This window comes from Oncorhynchus keta, chromosome 1 (assembly GCF_023373465.1).
Source record: "Oncorhynchus keta strain PuntledgeMale-10-30-2019 chromosome 1, Oket_V2, whole genome shotgun sequence".
NCBI classification, from domain to species: Eukaryota; Metazoa; Chordata; class Actinopteri; order Salmoniformes; family Salmonidae; genus Oncorhynchus; species Oncorhynchus keta.
Genome location: NC_068421.1, coordinates 43,476,733 through 43,502,074, shown reverse-complemented (window position 1 = coordinate 43,502,074; position 25,342 = coordinate 43,476,733). Strand labels below are relative to the sequence as shown.

At 45.0% G+C, this 25,342-nt stretch overlaps 1 protein-coding gene across 1 annotated transcript; it reads right to left on the bottom strand.

Annotated features, from left to right (window-relative positions):
- Positions 1-3,338: 3,338 nt before the first annotated feature.
- Positions 3,339-24,740, bottom strand: LOC118385892 (uncharacterized). Its single transcript, XM_035773107.2, has 6 exons — positions 24,400-24,740; positions 22,123-23,648; positions 8,226-8,345; positions 7,906-8,042; positions 5,456-5,523; positions 3,339-5,320 (listed from the first exon to the last, which is right to left on the bottom strand). The coding sequence occupies exons 2-6, from the start codon at positions 23,392-23,394 to the stop codon at positions 5,268-5,270; spliced, it is 1,650 nt and encodes a 549-aa protein (XP_035629000.1). The 5' UTR covers positions 23,395-23,648; positions 24,400-24,740; the 3' UTR covers positions 3,339-5,267.
- Between the last annotated feature and the right edge of the window lie 602 nt (positions 24,741-25,342).

The following is a 25,342-nucleotide window of genomic DNA, read 5'->3' as shown; positions in this document are numbered from 1 at the left end:
TTCTGTGGTGGATGGCACTAGCATCGAATAGTCACTGCGATATGCAACTTTTCAGGGAAGTCAGGAACCAATACACGCAGTCAGTTAGGAAAGCAGGCTAGCTTTTTCAAACATAAATTTGCATCTTGTAGCTCTAACTCAAGCCACTGCAGTGAGGCTAGGTAACACTGTCACCACCGATAAATTGAGAATTTCAATAAGCATTTCTCTACGGCTGGCCATGCTTTCCTCCTGGCTACTCCAACCCTGGCCAACTGCTCTGCGCCACCTGCAGCTGCTTGCCCAAGCCTCCCCAGTTTCTCCTTCACCCAAATCCAGATAGCAGATGTTCTGAAAGAGCTGTAATACCTAGACCCGTACAAATCAGCTGGGCTAGACAATCTGGACCCTCTCTTTCTGAAATGATCTGCCGCCCTTGTTGCAACCCCTATTACAAGTCTGTTCAACCTCTTGTCTGAGATCCCTAAAGATTGATAAGCTGCTGCGGTCATCCCCCTCTTCAAAGGGGGAGACACTCTAGACCCAAATTGTGATAGACCTATTTCCATCCTGGCTCGGTTTCCGAGCTGGTCACAGGTATAACCTCCATCGATAAAAGACAGTACTGTGCAGCCATCTTCATTGACCTGGCCAAGGCTTTCAACTCAGTCATTCACCATATTCTTAATAGGATAGGCAGACTCAACAGCCTTGGTTTCTCAAATGATTGCCTCGCCTTGTTCACCAACTAGAATTCAATGTGTCAAATCGGAGGGCCTGTTGTCCGGACCTCTGGCAATCTCTATGGGGGTACCACAGGGTTCAATTCTCGGGCTGACTATTTTCTCTGTATATATCAATGATGTCGCTCTTGCTGCTGGTGATTCCCTAATCCACCTCTACGCAGATGACACCATTCTGTATACTTCTGGCCCTTCTTTGGACGCTGTATTAACTAACCTCCAAACGAGCTTCAATGCCATACAACACTCCTTTCCTTGGCCTCCAACTGCTCTTAAACAGTAGTAAAACCAAATGCATGCTTTTCAACCATTTGCTGGACGGTTCTGACTTAGAATATGTGGACAACTACAAATACCTAGGTTTCTTGCTGGACTGTAAACTCTCCTTCCAGACTCATATTAAACATCTCAAATCCAAAATTAAATCTAGAATCAGCTTCCTATTTCGCAACAAAGCCTCCTTCACTCACGCCGCCAAACATACCCTCGTAAAACTGACTATCCTACCGTTCCTTGACTTCGGCGATGTCATTTACAGAATAGCTTCCAATACTCTACTCAGCAAACTGGATGCAGTCTATCACAGTGCCATCTATTTTGTCACCACCACGACCTGTATGCTCTAGTCGGCTGACCCTCGCTACATATTCGTCGCCAGACCCTCTGGCTCCAGGTCATCTATAAGTCTATGCTAGGTAAAGCTCCGCCTTATCTCAGCTCACTGGTCACAATAACAACATCGTAGCACGCGTTCCAGCAGGTATATTTCACTGGTCATCCCCAATGCCAACACCTCGTTTTGCCACCGTTCCTTCCAGTTCTCTGCTGCTAATGACATGGAACAAATTGCAAAAATCGCTGAAGCTGGAGACTTGTATTTCCCTCACTAACTTTAAACATCAGCTATCTGAGCAGCTAACCGATCGCTGCAGCTGTGCATAGCCCATCTGTAAATAGCCCACCCAATCTACCTCCTCATCCCCATACAGTTTTTATTTACTTTTCTGCTCTTTTGCACACCAGTATTTCTACGTGCACATCATCTGCTCATCAATCACTCCAGTGTTAATTTGCTAAACTGTAATTACTTCACTACTATGGCCTATTTATTGCTTTACCTCCTCACGCCATTTGCACACACTATATAGACTTTTTTCCTATTGTGTTATTGACTGTACACTTGTGTGTAACTCTGTTGTTGTTTGTGTCGCACTGCTTTGCTTTATATTGGCCAGGTCGCAGTTGTAAATGAGAACTTGTTCTCAACTAGCCTACCTGGTTAAATAAAGGTTAAATAAATTAATTAATTAAATCGCCAAGCAGTCATGGGTGAATAGGGAGAACAAGATGGGGCTGAGCACACACCCTTGTGGGGCTCCAGTGTTGAGGATCAGCAAAGTTGAGATGCTGTTTCCTACCATCACCACCTGGGGTCAGCCCTTCATGAAGTCCAGGACCCAATCGCACAGGGTGGGGTTGAGACTCGGGGCCTCAAGCTTAATGTTGAGCTTGGAGGGTATTATAGTTTTGAATGCTGAGCTATAGTCAATGAATAGCATTCTTACATAGGTATTCCTCTTGTCCAGATGGGATAGGTCAGTGTGATGGTGATTGCATCATCTGTGGACCTATTTGGGCGGTAAGCAAATTGAAGTGGGTCTAGGGTGACAGGTAAGGTGGAGGTGATAGGATCATTCATCATTGCAGCCTGCTTGTCTGGATGTTTGGGCCCGTATCCACAAAGCGCCTCAGAGTAGGAGTGCTGATCTAGGATCAGTTCATATAATCCTACTCTTGAGACGCTTTGTGGAGATGGGCCCTGAGAGGTTGAGGTTGTGCTTGTGTGGCGACTATAGACTCCTGGACTGGCTCCAGGAGGGTACAGAAAAAGAAGTGGATGTGAATGCACTTTTTTTTCCAAGACGAGAAGTGAGAGGCACTAGGACCATTGTCTTGGTGTGTGTTTGTGTGGCTGGGTTTATCTTTCCAATTATGTGTGTGTCTCTTTGTGTGAGTGGATTTATGTTGTCACACTGTAGCAGCCGTGTTGGTAGATACATGATATTGAATTGGTTACATAAAGGGGGCTGAGGCTATGAGCATTTGGGTTATGAAAAGAGGTGGTAGAGAGAGGAGGAACAGGAATGGGGTTAGTATTGAGGGAGGGGCAAATTCAGGGATATCATAGATTTAAGTCCCAAATAGCACCCTTATTCCCTTGTGCACTACTGGTCAAAAATTGGAGCCATGGAGTTCATTCTGGTCTTCAGAACACCGTGTGACCACGCTGTGATCTCAAATCTGTAGTGACATGCAAGCTGCCCACCCACCACAGTTTAATATTACTCTCTGTTTGACTCTTGCCAGTCTCTTGCCATTCAGTCTATCTTTATACCTTCCAATTTTTCCCTCACCACTGCTGAGACCGGTCTGGGAGAGGAAATGGCTGCATGATTGTGGTAAGAGAGTGGACTTCTTACTGTGTGTGTATGTATCATTCATAATTCCCCTGAATGTCCAGACAGTGTCAGGGTCCCTGCTCTGTGTTGTATCAGTGACTCTGTCCAGAATCAGAAAGGAGTACTCCATGTTCAAGAAGGGAAAAAAATAAACAAGTCTTCTTGTACAAAAACACGTTTTAATTCAATAATGCAAAATTTCTGAAAAAACTGCGGCAAAATTATTTTGTTCTCATTGTTTTAGTCACTATTGCATCTCAACCATATTATCCACAGCATAAAAGCAGTTTGTTTCACAATTTACACTGATCATTCAGATAGCATTTCTGAAAAGTCATATTTTTACTTCTCTCTTACCCAGTCTGTCTCACACACACACACACACACACACACACACACACACACACACACACACACACACACACACACACACACAAGCGCATCCCCACCCCCATTCAAGGCCAGACACACACACACATTTAACTAACCTTGTTGGGGGGTACAATTGATTCCCATTCAAAATCATATTTTCCTTAACCCTAAACCCCATAGAAATATACCTTTTCCTTGTGGAGACAAACTAAAATCTCCACAGTTAAATTTGTGTTTATTTACCATTCTTGTGGAGACTTATTGTTTACTTACCATTCTCATGTAGACTTATTGTTTACTTACCATTCTTGTGGAGACTTATTGTTTACTTACCATTCTTGTGGAGACTTTGTTTATTTACCATTCTTGTGGAGACTTCTAGTCCCCACAAGTATAGTTAGACAGACAGACACTGCAGTAGTTTCACACAGACCCTTCTGTGCATTAACATGTGCTTCTGTGGAGTATAACAAGGTTGACTGAGGGTCTGGGGTCAGGTTAGATTCAGATGTTGTGGTGAACCGTGTCCAATCTATTATTGTATGTTTGAGTTGACCAGAATGCACTGTAGGTGATGATAGTGCTGATGCAGCCTCTAGTCTCCGTATAGGGAGGGGTGGGTCTTACAGGTGCAACTGGGACCACCAAGGTACTAGTAACAGGGTTGCTTGTACAGTACATTTTCACACACACACTATAACATTCAGCAAACCCTGTTTTCGACCTGCCTTCGACCCACCTGTTTAGGTGTCGTCTTCAAAAATGTTCACAAACAGAAACACGCTCTTAGAATTGTATTACATTGCTTTCTGACATTACACACTCCTTTCTCACTGACTGTCACATGAACAAACATTATTGATTTTTTTTTCTGTTGAGTTAGAGTCTTCGTGTTTCTCTGCGATAAAGAGAGTCTTCAGTCTTCTCTGTACACTGGTGGCAGGTGGATACCCTAACAGGGTCTCCAACAACATGAATGCTGGGATAGCTGAATGTCACACTACTGTGTGATATGTAAAGGACCATTTCCTGTGAGGTCACTTCCTCTTTAATGGTGCGTTGTTGACTGATGGCTGGGTGTAGCTGAGGCGACACACTGGATGTGTCACGATGTGTGTGAAAGTCAGGACCTCCAATCACATTTCCCTAAATGTCTTAACCTGATGAGAGAACTACATGGCGAGGTTCTCTTCTGCACTGTTGAACCAATCTAGTAAATGTGAAGGTGGAGTTAAGATGGAGTATCGTCTTGTTAATGTCCAAAAGCTCTTTTTCAGTTTCCCCTGAAAAACAGACGCAATCGTATTCCTCCGACACCGCAGATGGTGCTCCTGTCTCCTTAGGCCTGCTTTTTGATTGGAGAAATGTCTATTGTATGTTACCCCTTGTCTTTTGACCGAGTTGAAAAGTTTGCGAGAGCAGAGAAGATTGCTTTCTGATTATATTATAATAGCGCTGATTATTGATAAGGCAAAAACAAGAGTCTGTCCAATCAGTTTGTTGTCTTTAAATCATTTTTGAATTATCTGATGAAGAGGAGTCATTTTCATCCTCTTTGGCCCTTATGCCACCTGAGTCAGTCTGACCCTGCCTCGCTCCATTCGCCAACTGAGTCCACTGTGTTCCATCTCCGCCCTCTTTCCCTCAACTGCCCAATCAGATGCTGCCGTATCTCCTCTCAACCAATAAAGAGCTGGGGGGGATTGAACAAGATTTAGGTTTTGTTGTTTTGAGTGACGGGCACTTGAACACCTTTCTGTCCGGTTGCTATGGACACAAGAAATGGCAGTGGAGCCAAGAGTCAAAAACACTTTTTGAAAAATGTACTGTACAAAGTGCATAAACCGTTTCATGCACGCTATTACGGTACATGTAAGTCAGACATTCAGAACTGTAACTCACCCAGTTTGTACTTCTCTCTGGCCTCGGCCCTCTCCTTGGCATCAAAGTACCAGACAGTGATGGCATAGCTGTAACACACGATGATCTGATCAGACTGACAACAGAGATTCTCAGCTCACAAGCAAGTACAGACTAATTCAGCACAGTATAGTACAGCATAGGAGAAGGTTAAGTCTGTGCTATATACGGTCAGTGGAGGGTTAAGTCTGAGCTGGTTTTGGTCTGTGGAGGGTTAAGTCTGAGCTGGTTTTGGTCCGGGGAGGGTTAAGTCTGAGCTGGTTTTGGTCCGTGGAGGGTTAAGCCTGAGCTGGTTTTGGTCTGTGGAGGGTTAAGCCTGAGCTGGTTTTGGTCCGGGGAGGGTAAAGTCTGAGCTGGTTTTGGTCCATGGAGGGTTAAGTCAGGGTCATTGCCTCTCCTGTGGGGCTTCTCAGTGGGGTTGTTGTTTATTCCTGTCTCTCTCCCTCAAGCACGAGAGTTGCAACTGAACCAACCGCCCTCCCTCCCTCTCTCCCTCCACCCCTGACCCCAATCCCAGTCAGGAAATACGTTCTTCCTGTCCTGAGCCCCACCTCACCCCCCAGCTGTCAGACAGAGAGGAGAGGACTAACTAATGAACTAGAATCACGTGTCAAATTTTTGTGGCGTACTTCTGACTACTGCGTTCCAGCATTCAGTATGTATATGAAAAAAATAATCTGCATAATCACAACATCATGAATAGGCTCTGGCTGAGTTCATACTTCTCTCAACAGTGGATCATCAGCATGAGAGTGGATCTATAACCTGTTAAAGGGATACGTCGGGATTTTGACAATGAAGCCCTTTATCTACTTCCCCAGAGTCAGATGAACTCCCGGATACCATTTTGATGTTGTCTTGCGTGCAGTTTGAAGGAATTTGCTAATGAGTGTTAGCGCATGCTAGTAGATACCATAGACTTCCAGTCACTGCACTAACACTAGTTATCGTTGACTCGCGAAACTACCTCTAACTTCCTTCATGCCGGATGCAGAGACATACAAATGGTATCCATGAGTTCATCTGACTCTGAAGTATCCCTTTAACAGAGCAGGCTTCCCCAACACCATTAAGAGCCTTTAGTGAACAGATACTGTGTGCGAAGGCAAAAAAGTGGGTTAGAGGTTGTAACGGCTCGGCAGAGAGGAAGTGTGGTGGGTGTGGGGGGGGTTGAGTGGATGTGGTTATGGTCAAACGATGTGGCACACTTTCAGGGAACTGAAAGCAGTGGGAGTCATCCAAAAACCCTCTCTGGGAATGACTTTGTGTGCCTTAGTACATAGTAAATCTCTGTTTGAGTATACAATACCTATGGGACATTTGTGAGTGTGTGGGAGATGGGATACGTTGCGTCTCAGCGAGCATGCAGTGGCTTTGTAAGTGTACATTCTGTGTCACCTCTCTGACCCTAGTGCGAGTCCATGTCAGCATGCATTTGTGTGTGTGCGCGCGCTCGGGGAGGGGCCATACTACGGGTACGCCTGGTGCCCAAATAGATAACGTATGTCACGCAGCTGAGAGTTGAGTAGATTTGGTTCAGTCAGTTATCCTGGTGAGTCCTTCCCAGCTAGCTAGGTTATGCTGGCAACAAAAGCAGCACTGTGCTAGTTGAAACAGGTAAAAGAAAGAGATGTTTATTTAGATATGTGAGGGAGAAATAACTTTGTAGTACTGGTCACCATCTGGATGTCACCGTGACATGCCAATTAGCTAACGCGACGACAAGCGGGTGCAACGGTATTGTATGGAGGTGCTACGTCGTTGCTTCCCCCGGGGCAGTCGTATCACATGTCGCTGGCGAGGGGTTAATGTCGCCAATTTGTTCCATCCCACTTTATTTTGAGAAGGATAGCAGCCTACACAAGAAACAAATACTGCATGAGGTAGTAACCACCTAGGTGTCAACATGATACAGTCTAACGTTACTGCTCAACGGGGAGAGTTTGTGCCGCATGCCGGCAACACAACAACACCAAGGGGCCCTCTTGGCGAGCAGGGGAAGTATCTAGATAGTGTAGCTAAGTATCAGTCCAGGATGACAGCTAAAGCATGGTTTTCACCAAAAAATGACAACTACGGCATTATAGTTAAAAAATAAAAATAAAAATACTAATTTAAAAACTTAATGATTCTGAACACTCTCCCAAGTCCCAAATTCGGCAGACAAGTTTCAAATTCTCACTGAACTTTCTAGCCACAAGCATAAATTAGCTAGCTGGGATGGACTCATCAGGACGAATGTTTAAATCTGTTTGTCTCCACTCGACTCTCAGCTGCGCGACATACATCATCAATTTGTGCACCAAGCGTGTCCGTATATCCTTTCCCGTGTGTGTGTGTGTGTGTGTGTGTGTGTGTGTGTGTGTGTGTGTGTGTGTGTGTGTGTGTGTGTGTGTGTGTGTGTGTGTGTGTGTGTGTGTGTGGTCACTCACCGTGTAGCGTAGGCTGGCTTAACCTCGTGTGGGTTCCTGCGGTCGGACCAGAAGATGAGCAGACGGTCAAACAGCGGTTCTATGTTTGCCACCACACTCTTCCCCTCTGGATAGATCTGCAGCAAACCTCCTTGAACCTGACCACACACACACAAATAGGTGTCATGTTAGATGCACAGTGCCTTGTCCATAGCCTTGAGGTTAGAGAGGCAGGTGAGTAGCCAGAGGGTTGCCGGTTCAAAACCCATGGCAGACAGGGAAAATCTGGTGGGACTGTAAAATACGGTAGATTAGATATGAGACTCAATGTTCCATTGTACCTTGACATCCCAGTTCTTGTTGAGATAGTAAATGCAGGTGATGCAGCGGCCGTCACCGTTAGGGTTGTCCACGTGACGGATGTACCCTGTGCCGTTACCTGGGTAACAGGCCACCATAGCCTGAGGAGAGAAGACGGGATGTTAGTCGGTTACAGTAAGAACACACACCTCGGGCCTCCCGAGTAGCGCAGTGGTCAAAGGCACTACATTGCAGTGCAGGACCTGGGTTCATTCCCGGGCTGTGCCACAACTGGCTGTGGCCGGGAGTCCCATAGGACGTTAACATTTCCCCACCGCCCACTTCGCTTCCCTTTATTGAACGGGGCTTGGTTGTTTCATCACCCCCAACCAATGCGTTCAAAGGATCACGCCCTTTTGACACTGAAAAGCCCTATACAGATTGACCATGGAATGCATGCTACCAGCAGGATGCACAGCCAACAACTATGGTTTGCATGCCCTGCCGAAGGAACCTATATCATGCAGAAAAGGTGGACGTTCGTTGGTCCCCAGTGATGGTGAGTATACTGGTAGCTAGACAATAGACTTCTGGTTATGTATATTTTGATAATCATTATCACCATTATCGCTAGCATAGCTTGCTAGCTAGCTAACGTTAGCCTACCTAATACAATTCAGATTTGGCATGGAAACACGATAACATCATGATTGCGATCATCATGATTGTGATGTTGCCAGATTGACTTTAGATGCTAAATACTGTAACTTTAGCCAGCTTAACTAAGATTGAGGGGACCGCCGTATTTTAACATGCTAACGTTAACATTGCTAGCTAGCTATTTTTGACAAACAGCAATGGCAACATTGCCATCTCTCTAAAGTCAATTTGATAACATCTGATGGCAAAATGGTTTCCTACCAATTATTTGCCTACTTTAGTAAAGCCATCGTATTTCCATGCCACTCTAAGTTAGTGTAATTTAGACTACAGTCACATTAGCCTCTGATGTGCAACCAATGTCTAGGGCACAAATTAATATTGGATGCAGCTATGGTGGTACTAGCTAACTCATGCATGACTACAATAGTGTACTAACTAGCAGCAACAAACTCAAACCAACCGAGGTCAATAGCAAAACATGTCACAGTTGGTTGCAGAGTGTAAGGGCGTCACCGGCCTGAATCTAATCCAATCTGGAGTCAGTTAGTCTACATCTATAAAGCATAGAATTCGCTTCCAAACAAGATTACCTTCTTTCTCGAGATATGTTTATATTTGAGGTATGATGATAGCTGTTGACCGTGTTTTTTCTGATAGACAAAGTGCACAGTTGGGGGCCAGACTGATCTCCTGATCATGAATAATGGATTCCGGCACCTACCAGAAGGAGCCAAGTTGGATTTCATTACATGTCCAGCAATGTGATTGCAATGGTTTAACGACCTCCAAAAATAATTGTATTCACTGTTCACTTGCTATTTTTAAAGCTTGTCGGGCAAGACCTCCGAATGAAAGTGTGTAATGCGACACACGTACCCTTGCCAGTCTCCCTCGACTCCAATGAAAAGGACATGCCATCCTGAGGCATAACTGAACATTGACTTATGTGTGTATGTGTTTCACAGAAACATGTATGGAGCCAGCACATGGAAACTTGCAAGATGATGTGATGACGGCCTTGTTACTGATGTCTCGGAATGATGTCTCGTCTTTTTTTTTTTTAAATGATTGAATTGAATCAGTCAATATGGGGAGGGAGAAACCCTATGTGTTCTACACCAGGATCAGGGAACTCCTGTTGTATACTGGGCACCACAAAGGAACGTATGACCACTCTGAAATATTTGCCAAGGTAGCCCCATTACCACCACCAGTATCTGTATCGGCTGGGAATGACAATGAAAGGTGCCACATTGTTATATTAGCAGAACACTACTTCTATGGTAATTATGTAAAGGGTTGTTTTATTCTACATACAAACCGGTCGATTGCAATCGACTCGTCGATCTTCAAACATTTCTGTATGAAAGCCAACAACAAGGCTTGCGCTCCTTTTAAATTTTTTTTGTGTTGCGCTGTTGGCGGGAAGGTGCACTTGATTCAGAAGCCCTGGAAACCTCATGGTCAAACGGGGAAAGGGTTCCAATCATTTTCCCACCATTCATTTTTCCCATAGGGGATTTTTAGAAACACTTAAAATAAGGGGGGCTGTGTTTCGTGTAGGTTTACCCTGTCGTGACGTTTTGATGACCGTGTAAATCTCTAGGACAAGGTGACTTTTATCAGTATATTTGGCTTTATTTACTCTCAGATTCAAAAATGCTAATTAGCATCAAAGTATGCATGCAAAACTACAAATCCCTGCAAGCTCCTGCACGTCATCTCTAGCTGACACCTTTGCTGACATGTATTGGGTCCTTTTAAAACTTGCACAAGACAGTCCAAAGAATTGTTTGTTTAAAGAAATGTTGCCAATTTATTAATGACTACATTTAGCTAACATTAGATAGTTAATCCAGAGATTCTTACCTTTGCCACAATCCAGCAGTCGTGTCCAAATCATCAGGCATTTGTAGTTATTTGAGCTAATTAGCGGCTCATTTTTTTGGGGGGGTAAATACTGCAGACTATATTGATAAGTCACCTTGTACGAGAGAGATTTACACGGTTATCAAATTGTCATGCCAGGGTAAGCCTACACAAAACACAGCCCTTATTTTAAGTGCTTCTAAAATCTCCTGTGGAAAAACGATCGGAACCTATTTCCCTATTTTGACCGCTAGGTTTTAAGGGTATTATGACTCATACTGTGGTACTCTATGGTGTGTCTTGGTGGTGGCAAGGACCCACATCAAACCACACCGTGTTTGGCTTCCATCATGGCCGCCAGCATTTCTTGAGGAACAAGAGGGGGAAAAAAAGAGGCCAAATCACAGCAGGTGCAGTTCCCCTTTAAGACGTGTTATAAAAACACAACCCAGACATTCCCTCCCTCCCCGTGAGGCAACTGGAACACCCCGGCATTGGGAGGTAGGGTGGCAGGGAAACAGCCTGGCCTGGCCTTGGGAGCTGGGAAACTTCCATCCTCCTCACCAGGGACCGAGCACAGTTTACCCTATATATGGGTTCTGAGAGAGCACTGTGTGAGTTAAGCAAGGTGATAAAGAGAGAAAGGGCCTCCCTGTAACCAATGTTAGAGCTTCCATTTAACCTGTAATGTTAGGACTACAAGGGTTAGGTTTTTGTTTGGCTACTAACGTGGCGGCGGGTCTGTAATAAGGGTTTTGTGTCATGGCCCATTTTAAATCGTGTGAAGAGTGAAGCATGCACACACAGTCTGCGCTGTGAAACTAGACGCTGTGCCTTTAAGCCATAATGGCCGGGTATGGCAGCCATGTCGCCACCCCCATTTAACTGAGCCTGTACCGTATCATCAGTGGGCCGAACCCTTTACCCACCAATCAGGTAAAAGGCTTTAGGCGGTGAGCAGTAGAAGTGGTATGGCTCTGCTGTGTTTTCGGTTACTTTAACCCCTTCACTGGTGTTCGTAGGGATGATATTCCACTCCATAGGGCACCATATAGGTTACTGTACTCACTCAGAGTCCCATGGTTCTGTATAGAGACAGTCAGTGTCCCAATGATTTCTCTGTGTCTTAAACACGGTTGTGTAGGACCACATGCATACATTACGGGTCACACATTACTATAAACTCGGACTGTTCTAAGAACGTTATTATAGAGAAAGACATGGGTTATCGTCTTCACAAGACAGTACTCAAACTCTAACTAGCTGGTCCTGTTGAGGATTGGACAGTGAGCATGTAACTTCTCAGCTAATGTTTCAACCTCACCTGTACTGTACTGTACTGTACTGTACTGGACTGGAGACAGTCCCTTGAGTATCAGTAGAGTAACAATGGCCTCTGGCTGGCATTTCCCCCTGCTATGCAAGGCTGTGTTAGGCTGTGCTTCTCTAGGGATGTGTGTTTCTGAACGGGCTGGGAGTACACATTCCTTCGCTGCACGCAACTATGCGAAAAGCTAACACCACATATCACCAACACCACATTTAACACAGGCTGGTTTAACACAGGCTGCCCAATTATGAACTTTAAAAAAAAATATTTGACCAATCAGATCAGCACTGAAAAAGATCTGATGTGATTGGTCAAAAGACTCATTAGTGGAAAAAAATATCAGAATTGGGCTGCCTGTGTAAACCTAGCCATATTAGCACGTCTAGATCCAATGTCACACATGGTGAACACACATGATGCATGACCTTGTTCAATACTAATCCTAATAATAATGCTGTGTCACAAAGGCTCTGATCCAACACCTCTAGAACACCAAGCAAGGGGTGGTTTCCCAGACACAGATTAATCCTAATACTGAAATAAAAAGCATTGCTTTTTAGTCCAAGACTAGTCTTAATCTGTGTCTGTGGAACTGACCCCAAGTCAACCACTTGGCCGTCATTTTGCGGAGGAAGCAAATGAAGGTAAACTAAACAATGGAATTAAATGGAATGATAATGTAGGCTATACCAACTGAATGGAACTAACAGTAAATTGGCAGTTGGATATGTGTGGTTATTAGGCCTACTGACGGCCGATACTGATAGTGGGTAATATTTAACATGACAGAAATGGTCAACAGAGAAAGTCGGGGTAGCCTATAAATAAGATATTCGAGAGTGCCCATTCCTGAAAGTTAAAAGGCCATACAATTTAAATTCTGCATATTGGCACAGAATTTCAGTTTTCTGCCATACGACTGGTTTCACATTTGTCTCCGGTGATTACAAGTTCAAATATAACTAAAACAAGTGTCATTTATATTTACACTTCCCTTATCCAAATGGATGACTCATTTACCTAGCTCGTATCAATAGCTCTTATAGTTGTACATTACAGTGCATGGAGAATGGTGCTATTTTTATCTGGGGGAAAATGAAGTAGGTTTCCACTTGGAACTGGTAGGTTCGCTAGACAATATTCTTGGTTTCCTCGCTTGTAAAGGTTGTGTTAAATCAAGGTCAGAAAACGGCGTATCTGTAGACAGATACCTCAGCCACACCGTCATTTAGTCCATCTCCACCCAAAACGAATAGCACGCTATTCTCATGCTTACGTTCAAGGTCAGAATATGCATAGAGTAGTGGATAAAAATGTAATTACGGTCCATTTACTCACGCTTAACTCGAGTCGGAATCGGGCCCCTAGCCTTTGTATCTCTGCTGGGAGGTTGTTTGGGTCAGGTTTGGTGTGTGTGTGTGTGTGAGAGAGAGAGCAGGAATGTGAGAAAGAAAGCCATCAGGGTCCCGGTGACTGTGTGTTCTGTCAGGGCACGGATACTTCATGACGATACAGATCAGGACCCTGGAGAGTACAGTACACCTCATCCCTTCACCGACTCTGAACAAGAACCTTCTCCCTTTTTGTTTTACTCTGCCTCCCTTTGTTTTCTCTCTCACTTGGCCTTCCCTTTAAAAATTCTGTCATTATTTCTCCTTTTCTCCCTGTCTTTACCTTCCCTCTCCTCTGTCCCTCCATAGCTCCTCCTTTCTCTCTCCTCCCCTCTCCCAGCCCATCACAGAGTAAAAGGGGGAAGAGTAAACACTGGTGAAGAGCGGAGGACTGACTTCCTCTTTCACTCCAGCTCGGCTCATTTAGACAAATAACTGGCTCAGTTATCAGCAAGGAATGAGGAGCGAGCAGGGAGAGAAGACGGTATCATTCAGTGTCACTCCAGAACTGTCAAGCCCAGACGCTTCAATACAGAGTGACGACAAAGTCCTTCATGTTCAAATCCACTGAATCCATGACAGTGCCAGTCAGTCGTCTGCATACCGTGGTGCAAAGCAGCTGTGTCAAATACAACACCCAATAATCATATCCGACATAGTGAACAGTCACGGGATACCAAGATGACACCCAAATACTCCCATCTGTAGCCAATCCATAATCTGGCTCAGTCTCATTATGGAAGAATGATACAGGCCAAAGTACAAGTGTTCCCTTCTGCCTGTGTGACTCTCTGGCCAGCCTGCCGGCCACCATCGTCTCGCCTCATTACCACGCGACGCTCACACGCTGTGTACACGCTGTGTGTGTGTTCATTAACCTCTGACTCCAGCCCCAACCCGCTGGTCTCTACCCACCATCAAGTCCCACACACACAGCCAGGACAGAGCTCATCTGAAGTCCCTCCAGGAGTCGGTGTGTAGAGGACAGACATGACAGTAATCCCGATGTGATTTACTGTACTTGGGACTGTTGAACGTGGCTACATAATTCAACTGATAACATTTTGGTGTATAAACACACAGGACATGGGCTGTAAGTAAGACTTGATTAAAGGTTTGGCTAGTGAACATAGTACAGTATAAATCGGTACAGTAGCTTTTTTAAGAACACTCAATACGGCTGGCTGCTCTAATGTAATGTATTGTGTTTTGACAGATGGGGGGGTGTTCGTTCACGACAGGGTCAGGCTGCTTCTGGGAAATATGTCATCAGCACCATGGGTGGTGGTGGTGTTGCATTGTGGGGAAGAATGGCCTTACTAAGGCATTTGCGTTGATCCCGACTCACTGTGGAAGAGCTCTTTATCTGGGATTGAGATGGAAATCACAGCCTCAATTCACTCTGCTCTGTTGCTAAGCAATCAGTGTGAGGGCACAGAGAAATGCTGGTGAACATTTATGTTGTCAAGCACTTCCAGCGGGCTTCCAGAATGTTTTAGTCGCTAATAGTCGCATCCTCTAACCTCGCATCCCCTAACCTCACTCATTACCCTCGCAAAAAAATGTCAACGGAAACAAATGGGAAAAGCACTATAGTGGTAGATGTACAGCCAATAAAATGTTTGATGCTTAGTGGTAGATATACAGCCAATAGATGTGTGATTGCTTAGCGGTAGATATACAGCCAATTGATGTGTGATTGCTTAATGGTAGATATACAGCCAATAAATGTGTGATTGCTTAGGGGTAGATATACAGCCAATAAAATGTCTGATGCTTAGTGGTAGATATACAGCCAATAGATGTTTGATGCTTAGGGGTAGATCTACAGCCAATAGATGTTTGATGCTTGCACTGACCGTGGTGTTGAAGATTGCAGCCCACTGCATGTAGTATTTTATAAGTGCACATTATTTTGGCCTGAGAGCACATGCAACTGTTGCATACTTAACCACAATTAACATGTACCGTGCCACAGCACAGCCCTAGCCTGGAGGATATGCACACGCGTGTACAAACACACAAAGTTCTTGTACACCAGCGTTCATATAGACGTGACACAGTCCAAACCAGCGCTCGTAGAGATCTAAGCCAGTAGTCAACCAGAACTGTGAGAGTCAGTCAAACCGGCATATGAATGTCACAAACACCGTGACCATACAACGGCATCCCAGTCGCTCTCCTCTCCTGTTGCTCCCAGCCCCTGATCTCATTCAAACGGCATGACCCGACGTGTCGCGATCAGATCAAGCCTTCTTCAATCTCTGTTCAAATCTCTCAGCGCCTCCGTGCCAATCTAATGGGCACCACTGGCACCAGCATTAATGCCCTAATAGCGTTGCCTCCTGTCTCTGCCCGCATGCCTGCCTGCCAATATGAAGGCCAGAGAGAGAGAGAGAGAGAGAACAGGCTGTTCCTGGAAAGAAGTAAAATAAAAAGGGCCGAGCACGCTGTCATAGCATACTGCCAGCAGATAAGGGGCATGGAGGACAGAGGCAGGAGAGAGATAAGGCTGAACAAATACAGGGCCTGACCCTGATGAGACAGACACACAGACAGACAGACGAGAGAGGGGAGAGCATCAGGGTAGTGCTAGGCTAACTAACTAGCACTGGGATAGGTAGGTGTATACTGGGCTGGGGATTTGCCAGGCTGAGCTTAGCTGAAGTGGGCCTGTGTGGGTTTTACTGGACTGGGCTGATGTGAGCTGTTCTATGCTGTGATGTCAAATTCTGTGCCGATCAGACAGTGACAAATGTGTTGGACTGAGGTGAACTCTGTGTGCTCAGCTGGCCTGTGTATTTCTGTATGAGTCAGTAAGGTTGAGCTAAGGACAGACGGCGCCTGTCCAGGGATCGATACAGGTACATTGGGTTCTAAGGCTCTCTGTGGACCTGCAGTAAGTCTCGGGCCTGACTAACCAGCTGAGCTGACACGGACATAAGTTGATGAAGTAATGCGCCATGCCCGTCTGTGAATTATTGGAAGCAAATAGGAAAAATAGGAGTGTAATTATTACAGGTTTATTTCTAGTGAAATAAACTTTATTGGATATTCAACCATTAAATCCCATTATATTTCTATCTTCCTCTTCACCTCTCTAATCGTATGTATCCATCATCTCACAGTTTCCATACTGAAATCAACTCGTCATTTTCCCTCCGCTGTGTCTGAGTGTGTACTTGTTAATGAGGTCGGGTATCTAGCAGAAAAAGCTGATCAGCCTTGTTGAGTCATGCCTGGTGATGGACCCCATCTTGCTTGAGTCACACTAACCACAGGGCTGAGGGTGTGTCTCTGTCTCTCTCTCTCTGTGTGTGTGTGTGTGTGTGTGTGTGTGTGTGTGTCTGTGCTCCTCCATTTCCAGTAACCTGACAAAAAGCGGTCATTTATACTATGTACACTCTTTTCTCCCCTGCTCTGTGAATCAGAACGTCACACTACCCACCAGTGTGACTCTTTATGCAAACGCAACCAACCCAGCCTACTGTCAGCACAATCTGAGACCACACACACACACACACACACACACACACATGCAAACAAAACAACGTAAACACACAGGCAGTCACACACTAGAACACACGCACACCGAGACACAAACAGTGACACGCTGAATTTCAAACCCAAGATGGACTGCACTTGGGAAGTGCTCTCTGTGTGTGAGAATCGCTCGAAAGGTGAGTGGGCATGTGTTCATACAGTAAGTAGAGAATGTGTGACTGTTTGGCATAGGACACCGAAACGCAGTCCGGACTGCTCTCAGAGTCCGTATGAGTCATCAACCCCTGCTGTAAAAAGCTCCAAAACAAGCTGAGATCACAAGAACCATGCTCTTCCAGAGCCTACTCTCCCAGGACAAACAACAAGCACTAAAATGGTTACATGATCCTTCGGCCTTCTGTAAACTGAACGGGTAAGGATAGGAAGTGCGAAGAGCAGTGTGATCCTCTCAGTACCTTAAAGCCTATGTAAATCTCTCGCCATTTGTTTTACATGTCTCTTTGTCTTAGCAGCTAGCTTGGTACTGGATCGTGAGTGCGCTAGGCTAAATGCTAGTTGCTAGCATCTCCCTGGCTGTTCCTGTGTGCAGCAGCGCGGCAGTCTCTCTGGGAGGGGCATCTGAGGGCACACTGCACTAGACACTCATGATACAGCTGGCGCTGCTGCATTGGGCGCTGTCTATCCCTCTGAACCACCTCTCATCTCACGCCTTCGAAATAACATCCATCTCTCCCTACCTAAGATATCTTCTTCTTCCTTCTCTCCTCCACACTTCTCTTCATCTACTACTCGCTCTCTCTACCCATCTCTCGCTCTACCACTCTTTCACTGCGCCTTTTCTTGTGATATATTGTCGCTGCTGCGTTGTGCTTGGATGGAGCTGGTGTGTGTTTGCTGAGCGTGCATTGGGTTGAGCTCCAGCTGGTACTATGGTGGCATTATTCTGGGCACACACACACACACACACTGCAGTGCTACGCTCTGTATGGCCCTGTTACCAAGGAAACGGAGGGGAAATAGTTTGGCAGAGAAGCTAGAGGGGCTGATAAGACGCAGGAGAAAGGGAGTGGGAGAAAGGACCGAAAGAAAGAAGTGGGGGGAATAAAGAGGGAACAACGAGAAAGAAGGACAAAAGGAAAGAATAGACACATAACATTAGAGAGAAACAATGCTGGGGGACAGTACTTACTGAGCCATATAGACAGTAGGCTAATACAGATCGGGGCTACGTACAGATCGACATAGGAAAACGAAAGCAAGTTTCAGGTTGGGGGTAAATGTATATAGCTTTTGTTGTGATTCTGTTGCAATTTAAAAACCAATAAATAAAAAGTATTAAAAGCTACAATATGTAACTTTTAGGAGACCTGACTAAATTCACATAGAACAGTGCATTATAGATCTGTAATTCTCATTGAAAGCAAGTCCAACAAGCGGTAGATCTGTTCTATGTGCACTATTTCTATGCTTCCATTTCTTAAGTTTTGTTTTAGCGTCTTTTACGTTTTACTTCAAACAGCTGAAAATACAATATTTTTGGTTATTGAAAATATATTTCACAGCAGTTTTGATGGTACAATGATATTCTACACTATATATTGCTTGTTTGGTCACAAACTGAAATTCGGAAACTAGTAGAAATTCTGCAACCAGGAAATGGCATATTGCACCTTAAAAAAAAAGAAGAAACATTAAAGAGCAGAGGACTGCTGGCGCAATGACCTTGTAAATTAGCCGAACTCCTCCCTCCCTTTCTGTTATTCGAATCTTTGACTCGCCCACTTCCACCCCCTCAATTCATACCTTGATCTATGACTCATTGCTACTGTTCTATCCACTTCCACCACACTACATAACACACAGCAAAGACATTCTTTCCGTTCAAGATGGCACAGTATGCCAAGACAAGAGTAGGGGAGTTGTAATGGAACATATGAGCAGGGACATTGGCTTGTGGCTCAACTAACCCATTTAGCATCAGCTGCCTGCCTGCCACACTCATGGACCAGAGCAAGCATAACCTTTGACCTGGAAGAAGAATAGTCAGTTCCATGACAGAGGAGCAAAGGGCTGATGACTGGGAGAGTGACGTCCCTGTTCAAACACATGGCGTCTGGGTATTCCAGAAAGTATGTCACTGTGGGGGCAAAGGTGTATCTCTACTACTCCGACGGGGTCGCCACGCGCAGCTACGGTTTGATAATGTAGTGTACACAGACGCACACACACACACTGCACCCCACGAGAGGTGAAGAGCCCATATTCTGACAGCTCTGACCCACTGAACACTGGTACTGCTGCTACCCCTCACATCTCTACTGCACACACACTGTTAACCCTGGAACTGGTGCCCCACTCGCACGCTACGCTAAATCCACAATTACTGCAGTACCACTATGATTACCACTACTACTACCCTCCCTTACAGTTACTACTACTTCTAAAGCTACAACTATTACTACTACCCTACACTACAGTTACTACTACCCTACCTTACAGTTACTACTACTTCTAAAGCTACAACTATTACTACTACCCTACACTACAGTTACTACTTCCCTACCTTACAGTTACTACTACTTCTAAAGCTACAACTATTACTACCACCCTACACTACAGTTACTACTACCCTACCTTACAGTTACTACTACCCTACACTACAGTTACTACTACTTCTAAAGCTGCAACTATTACTACCACCCTACACTACAGTTACTACTTCCCTACCTTACAGTTACTACTACTTCTAAAGCTACAACTATTACTACCACCCTACACTACAGTTACTACTACCCTACCTTACAGTTACTACTACTACCCTACCTTACAGTTACTACTACTACCCTACACTACAGTTACTACTACTTCTAAAGCTACAACTATTACTACCACCCTACACTACAGTTACTACTACCCTACACTACAGTTACTACTACTTCTAAAGCTACAACTATTACTACCACCCTACACTACAGTTACTACTACCCTACACTACAGTTACTACTACTACCCTACACTACAGTTACTACTACTTCTAAAGCTACAACTATTACTACCACCCTACCCTACAACTGGGCAATTCCACTATAATGGAAATACGTTGAGATTATTTTACTTTAAAATGTATGCCAAACAAAAAACAAACATTGATTTCAAAGCACAACGACTGCTTTGAACAATTCACTCAAATAAATAAAAACACATTTACTGGAAAAACTGTGCCGATGCAAAGCTTGATAAAATCTCAGTTTTGTTCGGTTACCAAACTTCGTATCTGCACAGTTCTTCACGTAATGTGTTTTTGTAAAACTTTGTGTTTTAATTGTTCAAAGTAGTCCTTGTGCATAGAGTTCTATGATTTGTTCAATGGTTTTTGTTTGGTATACATTTTAAAGTGAAAAAATGTGAGTCTCAGTGTAATTCCGCTGCCATGGAATTGCCCAACTACTACCACTAGTGAGGCTACAACTACCTCAACTATTACACGTAGTGCCCTACATTATAGCTACTACTACTAATTCTATTAAGGCTACAACTACCACAACTATTACTGCTATGCCCTCTACCACTTCTATCACGACTTCTATCCCCACCATCACTACTTTATCTACTATAAATATTGAAATGAAATATTTCACTTCAAGCTCTTTGAGTAAATGTGGCATAACAAAGTCTAGACAGTCCTTCAATGACTAACGCCACTGATAAGAGGCAGACCCTGGGGTCAAGGTTCAGTAGTGAACAACTGAGATAATATGTTAATATAACACAGTCACTAGGTAGCAGATTATATCAAAGTGACTTACAGTGAAACACAATAGGGTTATATTCAGTATAATGTACTGCGGCTTGTACAGGACTCAAACTATGCTCTAGTCTAGTTGAACCAAGGACTCGAAAGGTCTGAACCCTGCTTTGGGAGAGGGCTGAGAAACTGGGTCAGGGTGGGATGGAAACCTGGGAGAATGCAGTGAGACTGGGTGACAGACGTAGGACCGTGACATAATACGCAAAGATAGACGTAGGACCTGGCTCAAATATCAAGACCTGCGTCACTGGGCAAGCTCACTGACAGCTTACAGCACTGTAGCCAACTATTGCGCCTTGGTAATCGAATGAAAGTCAGTCTATTCAGGAAGTCAACTGAAATTCCAATTAAATAACTGAACAGGGCTTTTCAGGGAATTCTTAATGAACTGAAAAGGAGAAACTATTCATTTAAAAAAAAATATGTGTATACACACACACACACACACTTTTTTTGCTTCCTGAATTGAGTGACTTCAATTTGAATTGAACCCAAACCTGTCAGTCATATCTGGCCATTGTCTAAGCTTGTAATATTAATGTTTTATGCTATGCGGAGGACGGTTAAAAAGAACCATTCTTTCATACATTCATAATCTCAAACACAAAGACAAAAACGATCCAAACAAGCGCATACGTACATAGCCATACAGAAGTAGCCTACAATAGGCTAGGGAAGCAAACAATCAAACATACACAGCCATCCAAACAGACACCAACCAATCAAACACACGCACCCTTACCAAACCAGCCACAAGAATGCCTTGTTTGCGTATGGGTGAGAGATTGAAAGAGCGGTCTTCAAAGCTAGTGAAACACCGATCTCAGACCAGATAGCTCCCAGAAGGTTGACTTGCTGCCAGTGGTATGAGAACATTGGCATAAACAGTGGCATGACAATAGGGGCATACACTGGCATGGGAGAAGTCGGGGGCATATAGGACAGCTATGGCCCCACTTACCTGAGGGAGAACAGACAGGATTACATACCCACCCTTTGTCAGTGATATGATAGTGCCAGTTCAGGATCACAGTAGATGATGTCATCAAAATGGGACACCGCACCCCCCCCTATCTATGGCGTAGAATTATATAAAACGTTGACATTGTTACTAATCCTTTCTATTTCAGCCTCTCCTCCTTCTCACCCCTCGATCCTCATCAGCATGATATGGCCATTGATGACACTGAGTCCCCAGCTCACCCTGTTCCCTTCCACAATTCTCTATATTCCCTCTTCCCCAGCTTCTCGCCCCACATCTCCCCTCATCTTGGCGCTCCAAGTGATGACGCCGTCCCTTCCTGTCCTCAAACCCACCGTCTCTACCTGCTACCCTGCCCCTCGGTCCTCCCCCACCCTTCCAGTTCTCTCACCTTGGTGCGTCCATTGATGACACAGTCCCCCAGCTGCCCGTGGGCAGCGCTGTGCATCACGGCCTCGTCGATGTGTGCCATCAGCATGGCGATGCCCTCGCAACCCGGCTCGTGCCCCTCCACCCAGGCGATCTGGTCTCCACGGATATTCCGTGAGGGGATGCTCCTCTGGCTGACCAGTTGACCTCCCCGGAACTTCCCGCTGCGGTTCAGGCTCTCCACCTCGCCCAGCACCGACTCACCCAGCCGTGGCCCCAGGAAACTGTCCTTCACACAGATACCATAGGAAGTCAGGCAGGGCACGATGTACTGCTGGGCGATACTCTCCGCCGACCAGCCCACCCCGGCCGGTAACGGTAGAGACTGGATGCTGTTGACCTCCACCGGGGACATCTGGCCTGGAACAACCCCGGGGCCCAGCAGCATCACCTTGTGTACATTGTGGTGCAGCTTGTTGTTGTGAGGGTCGGGAAAAGAGGGGTGAGGGGTGGCGCAGTGGTTGAGGTTGCTATGGTTATTGTTGATGCTGCTGTCGCCGTTGGCAGCAAGAGGGAGGACAGCCTTGCCGGGTTTGGAGGGCTCCGCTTTGTGAACTTCACTCTCCGACACTCGTCTCCGTTTGCAGTCCGGGGTTATCGACTCACCTGGTCCATAGGCCATCATACCTAGAGTACCTAAACCTGAACCCACTGATAAGGCACAACCTTTGGGCATCTCAGAACCCATGTCCCGGTTCTCCTCACCTCTCCGCTTCCGATGGTGCAGCTGTTTGACCTGCGGGTCACCATTGGGCCTCTTCACCAGAAGAATGCATTTCTCATGTTGTGTTCTGTCCCCATTCCCCACGAGGCGTGCTCTGCTGCCTAGGGGTTGCGCAAGGCCATTGGGTGTCTCCCCCACCCCTTTCACTTGCGGAGGGTAACCGTTGGGACCACTGTGGCTTCCCTCAATGGTTGCGAACGGAGACACAATCCCACCGTTATAGAACGGCAGCCCAGTATTCGTCTGTTTCTTTAAAACCGTGATGCTGGAAGTGCTTGTTTTTGAAGCCAGACCAGACAGTAATTCCGCGGCCGTGGCGCTCCCAACCGGCGCTATGCCCTGGCAGTAGCCGTTTAGTCCATTGAGTCCCATGTTGGTTTGGAAAGGTTGAAACTCGGCGGCCCCAAATATGTGTTCACCGTTTCTCACTCTCTCGCCGGAGGCTGGAAAACTGTTGTGTCCGTGGGAAGAGCTTTGATTTAAAAGGTCCGTGTGTTCCAAGCTCTCCATTTCATCTCGTCTAGTGCTAGATGCGCACGTAGCCCACGTCCTCGCCTCATTTTTTACGGGAGCCACCGTGCGAGAGCGAGAGTGCAGCACAACTGCCTAGGCTGCGAGAGAGGAGCGGTGCCGCAGTTGTGGGAAGTTTCATATTAAAAAGTCTCCTTGCCACAGTTTTTCTTTCATTCATGATTTTTCTTTAAATGGTTTCACATTTGTCTTCGATTGAAATGTTTTCTGGTATTCAGAAGCTTGAAACGTTTCTAAAACAAAATGATACAATAATTACTTGACTGCGATTACCGTTATAGCCTATAATAAGTAGGCTAATCGTATAGCCTCACATGCTTGGGACAAAATACTCAAGCTAAACATAAATCAGCCTAATCTTCCCACCAGGCCTAGACTATTCATATTCCATAAATTAAGAAAGCTCCAAGGGACCCTACACTTTGTAGACAAATTAAACCGTAGTCCGAATATCTTATGTAGCGTTGCCTACATTTATTGACTAACTTAGAATAGGCCTACATTTCTTTAAATATGTTTTATTATATTCTAATAATATATTCTATTCCGACATGGGGCTATAGTGACTCGGGTAGTTACATAGTAATCGATTTTTTTACAGCAGTTCAATCCTAAAATATTGTTATGACAATATATTTCAGGCAATAACACATTAAAGTCATAATATTGATATCGGTTATAATAATTCCCCACTTCACGATGAGGGGGCAAACACAATGTCAGAGCAGCTAATCGGAAGAACGCATGCCACTCTACCTTGTTATGCATTCACATTACTACAGTGTATAGCCTGCATGCATAGCCAATCATTTAAGACATATAGCCTACACGTGTTTGCATTCCTTCCAACATACAGATAGCCTATATTGGATTATTTTGGAGTGAGTTTAGCTACGATTCAGAAATCAATTCAACAACGTGCATGTAATAATAGTAGCCCGGGCAAAATATAGCCCTCTGTCTGTCAGCTGATTGTACACTTACCTATCAGTAACTCAAAGCTTCCAGCAACGTAGCCTACGTGACCGGGTATGTCTGTTATTTCCGGGATTGTCTTGGTGATGTTCTAGACACATTTCTTTGTTTAACCTATAAATATCCATATATGTCCACCACCCGGGGTTACATTTGGAAACTGATGCTTGTCCTGGGGAGGGAACTACCGCTTCTGCCGCGGGAGAAACGGCAGGTCCCCCTCAATCAACAAAAAGTACGCTCCATTCCCCCGCCGATCCTCCGCTGGTAACTCCCACTAGCATCTCTCTCTATCTCTCCTGCCTCGCTCTCCCTCTCCTGTCCACGAACTACCCTGTCAATTACAGGTGCTCATGAACAAGTCATGTGACACCAATCTGCTACAGAAACAAAATACATTCCACGCGTGTGTTTAGACTATTTATCTTCAATATGTTGAAGGTTCATAGAGTGTAATATTAGGATCTAAAATATAAGGGAAACAGTGGAGTGTATTCTTGGATGACAAAGGAAGGCAAGCTTCCCCAAATATTTGACCAATAAAAATGATAAAATAATGTCTCTTTCCTCTTTGTGTTTTCATAATTTAACATCAATTCCTGGTGGAATCATCTGAGTGAGGGAAACAGCGACCCCCTGTCTCAGTATGGGTAGCCCATGTACTGTATCTGATGCTCTCTGGAACAAACTAGAATGACATGTTGTCGCTGTAGCATTTGATTGATTGATTGATGCCAGCAAGCATTTGGCCTCCCTTGATAATATTTTTTTTAAATAAAAAAATGCCAATCAGCATTAAACTGAGCTCAAATGTGGGTTGTCCTGGCACAGTAAAAGGGAGACCAGTTTGTTTCTCTTTCAAGTATTCGTTTTGGATGTACTATGCCAGCCATGATTATCTGGACATCGAGACGTGTGCGCCGGGGAAGGGTGTCCCTCCTACCCTATAAAA